At 41.4% G+C, this 18,756-nt stretch overlaps 1 protein-coding gene across 5 annotated transcripts in view; it reads right to left on the minus strand.

Moving 5' to 3' along the window:
• Positions 1–239: 239 nt before the first annotated feature.
• NTNG1 (netrin G1) overlaps positions 240–18,756 on the minus strand; it is a 214,272-nt gene continuing 195,755 nt past the window's right edge. For all 5 annotated transcript variants that reach the window (XM_088673776.1, XM_088673775.1, XM_088673773.1 and 2 more), the window contains one exon: positions 240–1,568. In XM_088673776.1, coding sequence (XP_088529902.1) covers positions 1,333–1,568 — 236 coding nt within the window. In that variant the 3' untranslated portion in view covers positions 240–1,332. The remainder of the gene's footprint in view (positions 1,569–18,756) is intronic.

Raw genomic sequence — 18,756 nt, forward strand, 5'->3', positions numbered from 1 at the left:
GTAAGTTGGTATAAGATTGTAGTTAAAATGAATTGATTAGAAGGAAATGAATTGAGCTTGTCTGCCAGCTGAAACATTATCTACCATGGTCTTGCCACTCATAATTGCCATCTCTGAATCATTTGGGCAGTTTTCTTTCACATCCATCTCATTGTGTTTGCACAATTCTGCATTTGAATTTCTATTCCACCAACCTGGTAAAATGCAGTTAAGAAATTGCAATACTAATCCCTGAAATTGTTTACGCAGGAATCTTTATTCTCTTAAATCTTCCAGTGTTAAAGCAACAGAAAACATTTAGAATGTCCTTTGGTGGAATCTTATTACACTTGCTATAATATGTAAACTGATATTCTTTGATGCCAGCACGTTGCCCATACAGAGAAATCTCTGCACAATTAAATGAAAAGCGAAAGAAAAAAGAAATAAAAAAAGGATGAAAATAAAAAATAACTCCCCCCCCTTAATCTGATTAGGATTAAAGTACATTAATAAATTGTCTGTTAACACAAATTGGCAATAATACAAAAAATCTACGTCTTACGTTAGTCAAGAAAAATAACTTCATTTGAATACAAAAGGATAAATACACTCTCTTTTTTTTGTCCTATAGCCACTCTTGTACAGTAGGTCAGCACTGCATGAACTTGATGCAGTGCTTCTAAAATATACAAGGGTATGACTGGCTTTAGATTTATTGAGGAGGGAGCTGGTACACATGTGCATTACTAACATCAGACAAAGAAATCGTTCAACCAACAAGGGTTACAGAGCAACGTTCACTAAAGCACAGTTGGAAAGGGAATTTCAGGGGCTGAAGCAGGCCAATATGGCAGCTTTGAAACAGATTTCCTTATACCCACAATGCACTGACAGCAAAGAATTGCCTCTATTTGGTTGGTCCACACACTGGGAAGAGGTACAGTTGCACACCAGATTGGAGGAGCAAGGTTTTGTAGTTTCTTTCTTTCTTTTTGTATTCCCGTCTGGGGGTGGTTACGAAAGCCTTTTCGATCCCGTGTTAAGCTTTTGCAGCCGTGACTTAGTAGTAATAGTATTGGCAGCTGCCGACTTAAGCTTGAGTCAGAAAATAACAGTCTTGACTCGCTGGGTTCTCCACAATGGATAGATATGGCTTAGTTCGTTTGGGCCTTTATAGAGTCTATATATGTGTGGAGATTTTAGTTTCCCCCCGTTTTATGTTTTTGAAAGACTTATTAGCATCTGCTTGCTGCTGCTGCTGCAATTTCTTTTCTCCAGATTTCCTGTGGCATGTTCTTTTTTTGTTTGTCTTTTAAGCAGTCTGAAGTCGATCCTCCAAAGCTGGGTTGCCTAGAATATGAGAAACCCACTTAATCCTAATGGAGCAATCAGTGGTAATAGGAGTATAACACGTGGTAATGATATTGCCCCTTGCGCAGAGCTTTGACTGCAACCGTCTGGGTCCATTTCACAACTCCGCTTCTCACACAACACACCAGTGTAGGCTGCGGGGCACTGGCAGCGGACGTTGTTGTGGCACGTTCCCCCATTCTGGCAAATCTGAAGTTCATTGTCACATACGTTTGCTGCAAGGAGGAGTGGAAAGAGAAAAGCATAATCAGTGTAAGTGACTTGGTTATGACAAGCAATGAGGAAAAATAAAAATAAAAGCATTGGTTCTTCAACCCGCCCCGCCCCCAAACTCCAATAATTTCAGTACTCTGTGCATTTACTTGTGAGTAGCTTTGCTAAACCCATGGTAATTACTCACCAGCAAATGTACTGAAGAATGTGGCATGAGAGTGGTGGGCCTGCCTCTTTGGTCATGAATCTTTGGTGACTTCAATCCCTCACAACTCACTCCCTGATATGCCACTTTCCCACACACAGGAAAATGCTATTGCCCCACCTACAGTGGTGGTACGGTCTTGGGAGATCTATGCTTCATGAATGTTCTGAATGTGACTTGAAAGCTATGTGAATATGCCCAGAGATTACACCACCAATTCAGCGCTAAAATTATACTGTGGCATAACCCTGATGAGATGCCCATGTAGAAATCTTCCTGGGTGCATGTAACCAACACTCAAAAGTTATAAATAATTAGGTGAATAATGGAAAACCAGGCATACAGTTCTGTGTAACAGGTGGCTCTGTGTGTTTCCAAAATCTGTATATACACTGGTAATCATTACTTTGAATGCAAACTATAGAGCTGAGATTCAAAGAACAGTGAGTGGAAGGAAAATAGCACACAGCACTTTTCTGCAAATACATGCAGCGCTATAAATTGGTAGGTTCTATAGCAATTCTCCAGCTTGTGCAAGAAGTTGAATTTGATACTGCACCAAAAGAATAACAATTGTGGTGTTACGCTGCAATCCTAACCCCATTTACCTGGGAGCAAGCTCCGTTGCTTTCAACGGGACTGGCTTCTGAGTAGAAATGGTTAGGATTGTGCTGTTTGCTTCATCTTTCTCATACAAACCTTCTGTGTGCTATGTGAAATAGCCATTCTGTTAGTAGAAGCCTCCCTCTGTGGGTAGAAGGGCATTGATGGATCCAACCCATTATGTTTACCATGCTCACATTAGATTTTTGTTGTGAGATGGCAAAATACACTAGTCCACTTTGAATTACTGGAGACAGTGAACCTGGCTCAAATAAACTCAGTCACAGGCACATAACAGGATCTTTGAAGATTTCTCTGCAGCAGTGCCTGCTCCTTTAACTCAACTGATTCCTTCCTTTGACTTCTATGCAATTCTTTTGAGCGTCTATATAAATTCCAAGTATTACTTGCATGTAAATGACTTTCTTGGATGGAAGCCAGAAGCTTTAAGCGGCAATCCTATGCACCCTAAATGGGAGTAAGCCCAGATTAACACAGTGGGAGTTACTTCTGAATGCACATGCATAGGATTGTGCTATCAATATTACTGGTAGCTTTCTTCAGGCTTTCGGAGTGAACATGTGTGCGCTTAAAGAGGGCAGGCAGGGCAGAGGGGAGCATGCAAGTCCTGATCCCAACCTTCCCATGTGGACCAGCTGCATTTCAGACCTCCTTTGTCTGGAGAGGAGAGGTCTGAAGGGGGATGCTAAGCATACTCATGTGCCCTGATACAGTCTTCTCCAAATGCAGGAAGTTCTGAAGTGAAGGCAGCATGTCCAGAAACACCGTCACCTCTCTCTACTTCTAGCCCACACAAGCATTCAGGTGAATGCTTAACCAAGGCTCAAGTGCCCAGTTACACGGATACAAATACAATGGGGATTTTTGGGATCAATGCCTACTTAATTTGTTGTTAGATTGCAGGCTCAGTTATTCAGTATCCAAGTAATTTTATACCTTTGGACAGGGCCAGCCCAAGACATTTTGGTGCCCCCCCCCCGGGAAGAAGGGGTGAGTGAACATTGGTATCAGTATCTGCTGTCCCTGTGGATCCTGCTGCCTGAGGCAATTGCCTTTGGAGTGCCTTACAGGTGCAGTTTTCCTGACAGGGCATAGCAAAGGGAAACACCATTGATTCTATATGTTGTCATACGGAGTCTCTATATGTTGTCGTCATCATTATCATCATTATTATTATTATTATTATTGAACTGGAATTATTAATAGTCATATTTATATACAATGATGATATTTGCAGCAAACAGGACAAAACTTGCACGTTAACAAAAAGGCAACACTTAGTTGCCGAAAGCAAAATACCAGTATGAGACATGATGCCATTACACTGAGCGAACTTATCTGTAGAAGGTAAGCTGAAAGCACGAGGAGGATATAGCAGAGCAATGAGAGCATGCTTCTGGGGAATCTTATAAGCAAGTGAATACAGAAAGAAATAGGACAAATTTCCCCCTTTTTAAAACAACAACACCAAAGTGACTACTAGACACAAGACGACAATTAACTGAGAAGTACATAAGTCACATTTTAAAATATTTCTTCCTACGTATATTCTCTTCCTTCCACCCACCCACCCAGCATGCATCCTGTGTCCAATCTCTTGCTAATCCTTCTTTTTTATGATGGAGATATTCTAAAAGGAGTTTAAACACTCAAAGTACCAATCAAATCAATCCCTCATTGTCTTCTTTATCGAGGGAAGGCCATAGCTCAGTAATTCAATGCATGTTGTTTAAGCAGAAGTTCTCAGGTTCAATCCAAGACTCCATTTCTAGTTAGAACAATCTCAGGGAGCAAACCTGAGTAGGACTAGGAGAGCTGCTGCCAGCACTGGGCAGGATGGACCAAACCCTGACACATATATAAGGAAGTTTCATGTGTTCGCTCTATTCAAATCAACAGAGGTTGCAGCAACAAGTAGTGCTTGGTGGAATTGCTTATAAAGCATGCCCTTTGTTCCCGATGCACAGTTGACTTCTAATTCTGTTCATGCAAATGTGTTGAATAATAATGCTCTTTCACTTCCTCTCCAGCATACCGTGCCATAATTAACAGGAGGGCAACCAACAGGCAGCATCTAAACATGTTCTTCCTTCGTCACCTTCCTCTGTGATTCCTTTTACAGCACTAATGTATTTTTTATGACCCGTTGACACAACACTGAAATGCATCCACAGTTTCTGATCTGTAAATGTCACAACTGCATATTAAGCCATTATAAATGCTGCTTGCTCAGGGAATTGTGATGATGATGACCATATGTCTGCATTTTAGACTTCTTTAATATAGCACACTAGACGAGCCTAATTGGGCATATTTATATTGCAAATATAAACCAAGAGAAATAATAAACCATAAAGCAAGTCTGATGAGATTTCAAGTCTGGGAAAAGATTGCAAGCAGCAACAGAAGAAATAAATGCAGAATAAGGAACTAGACTTTTTCTTAGATACTCATAGCAATATTATATTTTGTGAATTTCCACATTTGTTTGGAAATCTTCAGACTGGTTCACTCAAATATGTATATGCATCTAGATTAATAAATTGACTCCAGTGAATACCATAGCATATGTTGAGTTCTATTTCTGTTTGTGGTGCTGGGTGTAAAGTGATGCATTTCCAACAGCACTGAAAAGCAATGCCTTTGGGGAGAGAACAAAGATTTGTGTTGTTGATAAATGATGTGTCTACTACTTTGCACTGCAGTCACATGATCAGCAATTATTATTCCTTACAGTCTATACCCTCAGCAAGGCTGTAATCCTATGAACACTTACCATAAGAGGTATAGTTCCATTGACCCAATGAGACTATTTTGGAGTAGACATATATAGGACTTAAGTGTGCATAAGGTAGACTATGCTGCTTATATCTAATATTCTGCTTATATCTAATATTCACATATGATCTTTGGCTTGAAAGAAATAAAACTTTTGTAGAAAACTCCAGCTGCAAAATCCCTTAAAAGATTCAGCATGTTTGAAAAGGGCAGCTGTGGTTTGGTGTTTCTTTGTTTCTTTCTAAACTGGGCAATGTCAGGCATGGAGTATCAATGCAATAGCATGGATATTGATCATTATTAGCCTTAAATAATTAAATGGGAAACTAATAGTTAATAAAATGCCCTGTCCTAAGCACTTAGAGCGCTATATAGAAAGGATACTAGTAGCTTGACCCATGGCATGACATGCAAGCCAAAAAAGTGAAGGCAAATTCTTATCTCTATTCTTTATATTTGATGTTTGAGTGAAGCTGGTGAGTCATCTATACTCTTCAAACTTTGGCTACCGCCACAAATTTATTTCTTCCTTGATGACTTGTCTGCCACACAAGTTGCTTTCACTCACACCATCAGACAGAAGCAATATTTGAATAAAAGGACATTTGGTAGGACCCGTAGTAAATAGCTTCCAACTATGACTGGTTCACGGCAGATTAGCAAGCACAACAACTTCAGAGGCATAATCACAACACTGTAGCACAAATTCGTGTGTTAGAAAATGGCAGTATAGATTCACAAGAAGCCATTTGTTTTCTAATCCCAGTGTCATTAATAATTGCAAATCTAGCAAAAAAAGAAGGAAGAGTTGTTTTGATCAATGTATGCTGCAGTGAGAACAGCGTTCTTGGGCATGTGAATCCCTTTCACTAACAGGGAAGAGATGCAACTGAGATGTATAGTACAGTGTTTCTCAACCTTTTTTGGGCCATGGCACACTTGTTCCGTGAAAAAAATCACGAGGCACACCACCATTAAAGTTAAAAAATTTAACTCTGTGCCGCCCTATATTATAATTATGACTGTAAGAAACACTTGCCAAATATTGCTTTCCGACGGGCCAGTGTTGTGTATTGGCGGCCGCCAGGCACGTGACAATGCAAATCGCCCTTCACGTCGCCGCACGTCGCGGCACACCAGCCAGCGTCTCGCGGCACACTAGTGTGCCGCAGAACAGTGGTTGAGAAACGCTGGTATAGTACACTAGTGGAGAACCTCAGAGTGTCTGGGGATGCCACAGCTTCATATGGGGCCAGATAGGTCAAAAGTAGCTTTCATGTATTTTATGTACCTAAAACAGGATTCAAGAACAAAGGTCTCACCATCACATGACAAAAGCTGATAACATATTGAATAAATATAAAATACTGAATACCAGTAATAGAGACTGGTGCAAGCCATCACTGGTGCAAGTCCATTATTGGACTGTGCATCACTCCAATAAGGGGAAGATGCACAGAAGCACACTGTGCTGGCGTACTTTTACAGTTGCATAGAAAGGTGGCAGTTTGTCATCTACAAGTGAGACAAGTATCACCTGATGAAATCCCTGCTCCCACACGGCTATGAAATGCACAGAAACCTTGCTCTCATTAGCACTTAATAGCTGGGACTGATGGATTTCCACATTTTGGCAATGGGAGACGTGGGATTGCAATTGCTAGTGGCCTCCTGGGAAAAGCAGCCATTTCTTCCACTTGGTGGCTGATTAATGCCGAAGCAGCTGAGAAAAGGTGGCATTTGAGACTGACCCAAAGTGTTAAGACTGAAGGGAAAGGAGCCACTCAAGGCAGACACCCTATAATCATTATAGCATAATGGATGACCCTATTAAAGATTATGAGAGTCAGTATACTATATTTAGGTGCTGCTGATTGCAGGCTTTTCATGTTTCTTAACATTTCACCTAAGGTTTTCCCGACCCCGATTTTGAATGAAGTCACGATTCCAGCAATATGGACTGGAAAACGAATGTAACAGCTTCTGATCTCTGGCACAGCAGTAGATCTTCTAAAAAGTGACACTCATGTGGTGGATTAGTACACACACACACACACACACACACACACACACACACATTATATCATTTTTCCTATTTTTACAATGTGAAATCATGTGAAAGAAAGCTATATGCTGCTACGAAAAACAACCACTTACTCCAACGCTATGGAAAGAATGAATAATTATAACATGAAGACTAGGTTGAAACAGAAACGTCCCCCCCCCGTCCCCCCCCCATGAGACAAAAAAAGTGAAAGTAATGGTCTTTGAGAAGGTGAAGTAATTAATTGCATATTAAAGGGGGTGGGGAGTGCTTAAGAAAACTCAAGATCAGCCACAGAGCTGGAGGATGGGTGCCTCTTCGACTATTGCATCTGAAAGGAATTTGGTAGCTACCCATTTAATTTGAAACAAAGTTAATTCAAAATCATAAAAACAACTTAACAATATTGCCCAAAGGCAACTCATTGCTGAATAACAACTCGATCGTACATGTGTTTACTCAAAAGTAAATCCCAATGCATTCAGTGGTCTTATCCCCAAGTAAATATTCATAGGACTGTAGCATAGGGCTATGCACACTTAATTTGGAATAAGCCCCAGTGAATTAAATCAGATTATTTTCAAAGCATCACACATAATGACCTTCTGTAAGTATTTATTTGAAGTTATACTAGATCTCTGGAGAATGAGTTTTTTTTTATAAAAAAATCTTACAGTTGTTGGCGTAGCAAGTTATTTTAAGCCAGTTTCTGATCAGGATCCACCGGCTTCTGAAGAGTAAGGCAGTGGTGCCATGTTTGATGATGACCCAATTTTGGGCTAAACTATGAAATAGGATCAGGACTGTAGTAATTCATATAGACTCTGATCCATGAAAATATGGGAAGCAGAAACTTATGTTTGGATTTTCTCATTCAGAATGTTTGCATATGGGCAATGTAAGTCACAATTTAGAAACCTCAACACTTCCTAATATGTTCAAGGTGGGAAGGAAGGAAGGAAGGAAGGAAGGAAGGAAGGAAGGAAGGAAGGAAGGAAGGAAAGATCTTTTGAGACCAGGGGTATAGAGAAATAGACTTAAAACTATTCTGTATCTCCTGTGCTCAAAAATGTTATGAAATCACACAATCGGTTCCAGAGGTGTGTAACAGTAGAAATGCAGCTACCAAGGACTTTGAAATAACAGAAAAGGTAAAAGAGTAAAGGAACAATATCCAGCAATGCACAAAAGAATAAGTGGGCACTCTCTCCAGACAGAGATAATAATCTCACATCATAGAGTCGTTTTGACAGGCCTGATAGAGGATAACAAGAGATTGCTTTCTAAAACGGACAAAATTGAAAATAAATCCAGGATTAGGCATTTTAGAATTACTGTTGTCCCAGAGGGGATGGAGCCCTCCAGTTGTTCTTAGGCAAGGGGAGGCGCGGTTAACTAAGCTTGTGCAGTTGTCTGATTTAGATCAAGTGCTTTCAGGAAGAAGATTCTTAAGGGTGGGAAGGAATCCTCAGCTCCAGCCATACCATAAATCCTTTTGATTGCCTTTGGATACCAGGCAGTTCATAATACAGTCCCCAAAGCTGCTGGAGTCACCTGAGGGGTACAATCAGTTGGTGAAGACTGGGGAAAGCTGTAAATGTGATAATGAAGTTCAAAAGCATGAGGCTGGTAATGAAAGGCCAAAGGAACTGTGCACATACGGCTTAGAGATAAGAAAACGAAGGGAACATAGTAGTATTCAAATGTGATAAAAGATTCCCACAATGAAGGAGAGCAAATGTTTTCCTGTTCAGCTTTAGGTTGGACATTACATATATCTATATATGAAAATCTGTACCAAGTATGCAGTAACAGGACGCATGAAAATGTAGATTCCTCTTCCCCGAAGGTACTGACAACCTAAATTTTTTTGATGGAGGAAAGCCACATGTCACAACACAGAGCCTTGGGCAGTCTTAAGAGAGTCAGGAGTATGCAACCAGACCAGAAGACGAAGTCTTTCTAGTAGGAACGGCAGTGATTTGGACTGCTTGGTATGTTTGAAAGGGAGAAATGAATCTTATATGCCTCTACATTCTTTTAATGTCTGATGTTTTATCGTATTATTATTATTATTATTATTATTATTATTATTATTATTATTATTATTATATCTTTTGGGAGCCGCCCAGAGTAGCTGGGGAAACCCAGCCAGATGAGCAGGGTATAAGTAAATTATTATTATTATTATTATTATTATTATTATTATTATTATTATTATGGTTTCAATCAAAATTCCCATCTGCCTACCCCACTGCTTCTACTATTAAGAAGCCCCACCCACAACTCCCTGCCCTGAGAACACACTCCTCCTTTCCTACCCGTGGCACCAGAGGTTGACATGGTTGGGCACTTGCCTCAGGTCTTGGAAGGGCCTACTGCCAGCACTACTTAGCTCCTTCTCTGGGTCCCACTTGAAACTGCAATGCAGGGATTGCAACTAAAGAATCCCTGACAGATAGCCATCCAACCTCTGTTTAAAAAAAAACCTCCAAGGAAGTAGATTATACGCTTTCCAAGGTAGTCTGTTCCACTGCCAGCTGCCAGCTCTTGTTGTCAGAAAGTTCTTTTAATGTTTAGTCAGAATCTCATTTCCTGCAATTTGAATCCATTGGTTTGGGTCCCTCTGGAGCAGGAGAAAAGAAGCTTGCTCCATCTTCTATGTAACAACCCTTCATGTACCGTGTTTCTCCTAAAATAAGACGGGCCTCAAAAATAAGCCACGGCAGGCTTTTCAAGGGTAGAATAAATATAAGACATACCCCGAAAATGAGCCGGGGGGGGGGAAGCGGGTCTGGATGGCGCCAAGGAAGAGGAAAAGGAAAAGGAAGTTTCCTGTCGGCGCCCTGAAACGGATGTTGCTGCCCCGCCAAATCACCCTGCAGCATGTCCCATGTGGAGTCACGACTGACCAGGAGCCGGCAAGAGCTGCAGCAGGACCCCCCGAGAGCCGACCAGCAGGACCCCCCGGGAGCCGACCAGCAGGACCCCGCGAGAGCCGCAGGTCCCGGCAGTACAGCGCGCCAAGCCCCGACCAAGCAGCACCCCACGAGGGCCGACCCGGGAGAGTCGACAACAGCGCGCCGTGCCGATCCGCAACCCAGCGGGACCCGGCGAGAGCTGTAGCGCGAGCCGCACGAAGCCCCGATTGAGCGGGAGCAGGGAAGAGGTGCAGCGCTCGCCGAGCCCCGACTCAGCAGGAGCCTGCAACAGCGCGCTACGCCGACCCCCGACACAGCAGGACCCGGTGAGAGGTGCAGCACACGCCGCACCGAGCCCTGACTGAGCGGGAGCCGGCAAAAGGCGCAGCGCTCGCCGAGCTCCAACCCAGCGGGAGCCTGAACAGCGCGCCTCCCCGAGGTGAGAGCCGGTGAGACCCGGGACCCGGTGAGAGCCAGCAACAGCCCGCCCCGACTGAGCAGGAGACCATTGGGACCCGGTGAGAGCCAGCAACAGCCCGCCCAGACTCAGCAAAAGCCGGCAAGCGGTGCAGCGCTCGTGGAGCCGAGCCCCGACCGAGGGGAGCCGGCAAGAGGTGCAGCAATCACAGAGCCGAGCCCCAACCGAGCTGGAGCCGGCAACAGCCGCAGCGTGCGCAACGCCAAGCCCCGACGGCAAGAGCCACAGTGTGCAGCGCACCATGCCGAGCCCCAAAGCCCAGTTTCAAAACACTACCGGTACAGTACCCTACTTTCTTTTCTTGCCTTGCCCACTTTACAAAATGCATGGTTAATAAAAAAAATACTTAATAAAAAATAAGACATCCCCTGAAAATAAGCCGTGGTGTGTTTTTTTGGAGGAAAAATAAATTTAAGACGTGTCTTATTTTAGGAGAAACACGGTATATTTTAAGATGGCTATGAAATCACCTCCTCAGTCTTCTCTTTACCAGGCTACACATACCCAACTATGAGTTGATTGACAGATGAGAGGCCTTGCTCACGTCTCGGACTTGTCCTCCTGGACAAATCCAGTTCTCCACTCCACCCTTGATATAGTGGATGTAATTAGGTTATGATGCTATAAAGATATATGACTATATGATGATCACTGAAGGCAACTAAAGTCAGTTAAAAAAGTGAGGGCAATGACAATGTGTATATTTCTCAAGGACGGTAAATTGTGTGTGTGTAGAAATTTTTGAAATGGATTCAAAACTAGATAAAACAATAGACTTTTGATAAAAGCTTTTGTTCTCATCAGTAATTATTTATTTCCCAAGAATTCAGTTAGTAAGGTGGTTTCTTTCAACTAGTCTCATGAGCTGGGTTCAGGCTTGTGAAAAATGTGAAATCTATCTCACTGTTCTCCATAAAATGGCTGTTCTGCCACCTTCATTTCAGGACCAGCTCTCAGTAAACTGCCTCCATATTATGTGAATATTAAATATAGCCTTGTGTATGCAACTTGGGTGCACTGTTTACTACAGAAGAGAAAAAAGCATTCAGTACACAGTATAAACCCCCACAGTTGGCAATGAGAGTTTATGGGGACCTGATCTCTGGATTATAGCTATACAATTCCCCATTTTCTGAATTATTAACAAGCGTGCAGATAATACTGGAGCACAGCTCTTTTATGGAAACCTTGCACTGGGGTGTAATTAGAGGGTTACTGAGCAATACGGTGGGTTTCCGTACAGACTCTTGTCTAATACCACATTCGAAAATTGTATGCTTGACTTAAAAGGGAAATTTGTTCTGGCTGAGCTATATATGTACACTCCAGTTTTTTTGTCAGGGAAGAAAAAAAAAACTGCCCTACACATTTTAATAAGTAGATTAGAATGGATCCAAAGAGGTAAGTCAAGTCTGTTATGTAAATTTTCACGCGAGATACCTGCTGTGCATAGCAAAATGCTTATGGAAATGCTTTGAAAAGAATTATTCTACATTTGGGTAGCTAAAAGAGAATCCTTTGGATTTGGATTTCCTCAAAATGAGAAAGATATTAGATTTCTGTCTGGATTATCCATGCCAATTAAAAACTTTAATTACTGCTTCACTTTAGTGTTGTGCATTTTTGGGGGGGGGCACTAGAAGCCAGTCCTATTTTTAATAATGCTTTGGCTTTGAACAAAATGGCAGTTTATTGTTTTGACAATTTGTGCAAATTCCATTTTAGATTTCCCTCCTCCCCCCTAAAATAAATCACACAAATTGGGATTTTACTTGATGTATTGATATGAGCTGAATAGAAGCAAAGAGGCCATTTTTCCACATTATGGCTTGAAATTGAATAGGTTATCAGTTAATTTAAATGTTATGTTTTCTGGGGGAAACCTAACGAAAAAGCAGTAGGAACACCAGTTACAAGAGCAGAATGTGGCACAAATGAAAAATTAAGTGAAGGAATAAATAAATAAAATATCCAGTTTATAACTGTTGTTTTGTGATCTCCATATTTTATATATATATATTGTCATCCACTGCTCTGGGTTTGAAGGGAAGAATATAAATTTAATAAATGCATTTAATGAATAAATGAATGGATAATTAGAATATGGCAGAGCCACATGTGCAAGCTCTTTGTATCTGGCTGTAAACCTTGCTTCCAGCTAGGAGGAAAGGACTGCATTCTTGGCCTTCTCCATAGGGATCAGGGATTGCAAATGTGGTTATGGTGATATAGGCAGAAGGCCTTGTGAAATACATCCTGTGTTGCTTTACTCGCGGATGAATGCAAGTTTAGGGGGTGCTCTCCACAGAACAAGATGTCCCCTTTCAAACCCTCAAATTTGTATGGTGATGGAAGCAAGCCTTAGATTGACAAACTCCGAAGAATTATCTGTGGAGGTTGCAAAGTAAAGTAAAATTATAATATTACTTTTATGAACCAAGCTAACAGGTGGAAAAAATCAGGATTTATATTAGTTATGAGGCGCAATACCCCCTATTTGCTTTATGTGTGGAAAAAGGCAGGTTATTTATTGCTACGTCACTGTGCCAGCACTGTAAAATATAAGGTGAAAATAAATAATCTCTTTATTGGAATGCCTCCCACTCATACCTCTTTAAATTATGAAATGGTATTTAAGATTTATACGTTTTCTTATCAACAAAGACTTTTAAATAAGAAGCAAAATGTTCACAACATTTTCTCTTTTAAATGTTTTCTCACAATATTTTCCCTTTTAAATGGCCCACCTGATAGGTGCTGGAACTGAATTCTGGCTGGGGAAAAAGCCCTGGTTCTAACATAGTGAAGTTGCTCAAGGCTCTCAAATGATGGCTAGAACTTTAAACACTTTTCAAAGGAAACAGAGAAGCCTGGTTCTTCTCAGTATCTGTACTGTAATCTACAAAGGGAATTGTTTTATGGCTCTAGTGGCGATGAAGAAGCCTCTTTCAGTAATGACCCCAGCTGCCTTTCTGTTGCACAGCAGTTTGGCATTTTGAAGAGCCTGCAGCTGCCATTGGTGGAAATGGCAGGTCAGATTATCCAAGGGAAGAAGGGGGAAAGGAGTAAGATGTGTAGGGAAGCAATACTGGGAGTAGAAGTGCTGGAAGAGAACAGATAGGTGGAACAGGGGGGTGGGGAGAGTGCTGTTGTGCTCAGGCCCTGTTTGTGGGCTTCCCGAAGGCAGCTGGTTGGCCACTGTGAGACCATAATGCTAGGTTAGATGGGTCATTGGCCTGATCCAGAAGGATCTTCTTAGTTTATCATGTGTTTGAGAAGCATATTGGGAAACACCAGGTTGGTAAATATGGCAAGGATCTGTCATGAGGAAAGGAATCTGAAAGTCACATAAAACTTTATATTACAGGCATGCAGCTAAACATTTGGTGGTACCTCGGGTTACAAACGCTTCAGGTTACAAATGCTTCAGGTTACAGACTCCGCTAACCCAGAAATAGTACTGTACCTCGGGTTAAGAACTTGGCTTCAGGATGAGAACAGAAATCGTGCTCCGGGGGCGTGGCGGCAGGAGGAGCCCCCATTAGCTAAAGTGGCATCTCAGGTTAAGAACAGTTTCAGGTTAAGAACGGACCTCCGGAATGAATTAAGTTCTTAACCAGAGGTACCACTGTATACTGCATGGTGATAAACTAAACACGAGCATATCATGTATAACAGCTAGCTTGTTTAAAGTGCTATGGGTGATGCCCTGGTATTTGAAAATTGTGAATGTGGACAGGGTACATTTTGGGGTGATGCTGTTTGAGCTTGGGTCTGCAATTCTGGTATGTTTTTGTGCCAATGAGACTAAGTTGTGTCCCTTGTATTGCTGCGTGAGAAAGCTGGATGAAGAAGAACATATTAAACTGGCACAGCTGCGTTGATGTTAGGTATGTCACAAGAGCACAAGCCTATATGTGCATACTCAAAAGTAAGTCCCACTGAATTCAGTGTGGCTTACTGAGTATGTGTAGGATTGCAGCCCAATGCTTCTGTACTTGTGCCTGTTAAAGAGGTTTAAAAATCTCTTCTACTATTGGTACAAGTGGGTGACTGGGCTCAAAGATACCGACCCGTTTACATTATAATATCCAGCAGCTCCTGCCTTATTCTCCAAACCCAGTCTTAGTTATTGTGGTTGGGGAGGGCCACATATAGTGAAACTGTCTCTCCACAACTGCCTTGGAAATAAGAATTTTTTAAAAGAAAGAAAAAAACCTAGACAGTAACAACAATTTAAGTTAAGCATCTTTTTCACTGAAAGAGGACTTCACATTGTGACACCAAAATGGCTACTTTTCCAAATTTTCCACAGTGCAGCATCTCATTAACTGAACACCCTGCTGAATAATCTCCTGCTGATATATAATGAGGATATAGTGTGTGCTTCGGCTCAAAAGCTCCTTCAATGGCCAGAATCAGTGTATCTCTGCATATGTATCCTCTGCCAGGGGACATGTCTGGGAACATGTTTGAGAGATTGCGTGTTCCTGTTTGTATTTGGAACGATCTGTCCGTAGCTCTCAAAAATGCAGTTTGTTGCTTCACACTTATGTAGCCCAATCCCATGCAATATTTACTGAGATGTAAGACTTAAACGGTTCATAGCACTTAATTCCCGGCTAAATGCTAGTAGTAGAGCTGCTTTAATTTTTCTTTTTTGTTGCCAATGGTATTTCTTTGTTGCTGTTGAAATAACCTTAACAGATGCAAGTAAAGAGATTCAGACTGCAATCCTATAACCACTTACCTGGGAGGAAGCCCTATCTGTAAAATCAGTAAAGACTGTTTACCATTAACAGCGGGTTCCTATCTGCACACCTGGCTGACTCCATCATCAGCCTCAGCTGGCCGCAGGGGTCAACGAGATTTACCACTGAATTTTATTTGAATTGGCCAATCATGGCCATTTGGGTGGGCGGGGCTCTGGCGATGGACCCAGGCTTCACTCTGGTCCACTGCCACAGCATTTAAACCAGCTGCACTGGGAGCAGTCAGCAGTCAGCATGAGACTTCCTTGTGGAATTGATGAGTCACAATATTCAGGCCCATGGATCCTGGGCTAAAGAATTCCCTTGCCCACAAATTGGGCCTGCCTCATAGCTACTGCCACAACTTTTTGGTGGAAAGAGGCATTGGATTGGATCCATAGCCAGTAAAGGAGACCAGGGGGAAGGTTGTGTCCGAAGGCCCAGTCAGGGGCCAGTGAGCCATAGAACACCCCACATGGTGACCTGGTGGGTTCGCCCTATTTGATTTGCATCATTTGGTGGTGGTGGTGGTGGGAATTCTTTAGCCCAGGATCCATGCTTGCTTTCTGATTGTGGCCCCGTTGTCATTTGGGTAGTATTGTTATATAGTATTTGGCAGTAGGTAGTAGAGTTGTGGGGCGGGGAAATAGCTGTCCACCTTAGGTGAAGTTGCTCTGCCACCAGACTTGCCACAAACTGAGGGGATCTATCCATGGACACACCGCATATCTAGCAACATTTCTTTTTAATGATCTTGACTTTTTAAAAAATGCAATGGGGTTTAATATTAATGACTTCTTTATTTCATATGTATTCATATCTGGCCTTAATGCCAGGTTTATATATTGCTGGATTGTTGGGGATTTTTTTGTACCTGTTCTAAGTCAGTGATGAGCAAGCAGTTTATACAAATTTCACAACTCCTACTGAGGACAAACTTTTACAGTAATGTCTGCCCACCTGTCATTTCACAATACCAGCTGCCCATGTCTACTTTTGCTCAAATGAGCAATGAATAATTCTTCTCAATAAACAACATTATATTTTTCCCCTTCAATAGATTTGCAGTCCAACGTAGCAATTGTTGTTTTAATCTTTCAAGCTGGTTTATTTCATGCACCCAATAGAAGCTCTGTCTCTTTCTGTTCTAAGCTCCCTTTGCATTTTCATTCCAAGCTACTTCTGATTGCCGTATCTTGTACTGAAATATTTATTACCAAGCTATCAAGTATTAACCACTTAAAAATTATACTTTCTGAAGAGAAGAAACAGGCTCCTCGTTTAACTTTTTATACATTCATTATTGTTTGCATGCTACAGAAGTGCCAATAACTCACATGTGACCCTGCTGATAAAGCAAGATGGCTCTTTCCTTGGACTGTAATTTTTGGACACTTATGAGTGGGTATATCTAATATTTCACCATAATTTGAGCGAGTATCCTCTTGGAGTTTCCTGGACTAAAACTGAATCTCTGGCTGTGGGGATGGGATTGCAAGGATATGGATGAACACATAATGAACATATGAAGCTGCCATTTGTCTGAAAACTTTCATGTTAAAGGTCAGGACAGAATACATAGCTGCCAAGTTATCCCTTTTTTAAAGGGATTTTCCCTTATGCTGAATAGGCTTCCTCGCGAGAAAAGGGAAAACTTGGCAGCTATGAGAATATTTTGTAATGCAATAAATGAAATCTAGCCCAGTGCTGTTCTGAGTAGCAGTGGACCCCTAGGTCTGAAGCAGAAAGGGGGCTTTTCCCAGCCCTGCAGCCAAAAGTTATTTTAACTGGAGATGCTTGGGACCTTCAGCAAAGCTGAATGCCTCTCCTCCAGCATAGTCAACTTCATCCGAACATTATGGGTTGCATCTAACAAAGTCATCCTGTTAGTTCAAGAACTCCCTTTCCCTCTAGATTTGGGGGTGGGTGGAAGGCGCACAGGGAGAGGAAGTCCCTGATGTGCAGGAGGAAGTCTTTGTGCTAATGGGACAACAGCATTGGATACAACTGTATTTTTTTAATTTGGGGAGAGGGCATGAAAAACCCTTTCGGTTTCTGCTGAGACCATCTAGGGGAGTTGACAGCCTCCTAAGAAACGGTCATGCTTCACTGGGACCATCGTCTGAGACATCTACCTCAACAGATGTGAAAAATTATGCTTCTTTGCCTATACAGTACTGAAGTCTTACAGGTAACTGTTAGTTGCATTTCTAGTATGGTGCCCCATTACTACATCCATGGCAACACATTATACTCTGACTGATGTAAGGCCAACATATGAGGTTGTATGAAAATGAAGTGGGTTTTTTGTTTTTTTTTAAAGATCCATAAGAACAGCATTACTAAAGCAGACCAATGTACTTCCTGGCCAGAGTCAACTTATTGAACCAGCCCCTGGGACACATTTTGTTCTCCAATTGGCATGAAGCCCTCATATAATAACTCCACTACATTGCCTTCATTTAAAAGAGTTGATGGTAAATTCATAAGTGCAGCTTCAGGGCATCATCACATTTTTCCAACTTAGAATGTTGCAACAAGTGTCAGACATGTTATAAAAGTTTCCCATGTGGCTAAATTAGTGTTTATTTGCATCGCAACAACACATCATAGTGAGAGCTGAACAAATGTGCCATTTAACTCACTACACTAAAACAACCACTACACTTTATTGATAATATTTTGTCAAATGTAACCAAATAAAGTCTTTCTGTTTTGCTTTGTTAAAATGAGATGTATTTAGGCCATCTTTATCAAAAAAAAATGTATTACAGATTGTTTAGAACACAGTTTAGAAGTATGCACAGGAATGTAATTTGGGATCTCTAAAAGATAATTTCCTATGGAGATCCACACAAACCTGATACCATTATTCATTCACTTTCCCTTTCAAATCAAACTATATTGGTGGTATCATAAAATAAATAATGCTTAACACTTTATCTAAATGTCCTCCACTTAAATGAAAATTTTCACAATAGGGCCACAGACGTTCAGTGTTTCATGCCTGCATCCCTAATTCAGTTTAGTTGGGATAAAAAATGCACAGTAAGTAAAGGATGTGATTTGTAACACCTCCAAATAATGAACTATTCCATTTTACAGGCAGAATGAAGTCACACATGTTAGGGGGCAAACATTTTACAGTTTTACATCCCATTGAGGTCATACATGATCTCAAATGCATAGAAAGGTTAAATACATGGTTATGAGTGAAGTGAAATATCTAAGAGAACTGAGCTGATAACTTCCAGACATGAAGTTCAATTCAGTCATTAATTCATTATGTGGCTTTAGGCAAACCATTGCCTTTTAATCTTGACCATTGCCATGCAAGCCAGCTATCTCAGCACTTAATATTGTGCAGAGTAGTCGCCTGAACAGTGTTT

This window comes from Zootoca vivipara, chromosome 7 (assembly GCF_965207765.1).
Source record: "Zootoca vivipara chromosome 7, rZooViv2.hap1.1, whole genome shotgun sequence".
Lineage (NCBI taxonomy): Eukaryota > Metazoa > Chordata > Lepidosauria > Squamata > Lacertidae > Zootoca > Zootoca vivipara.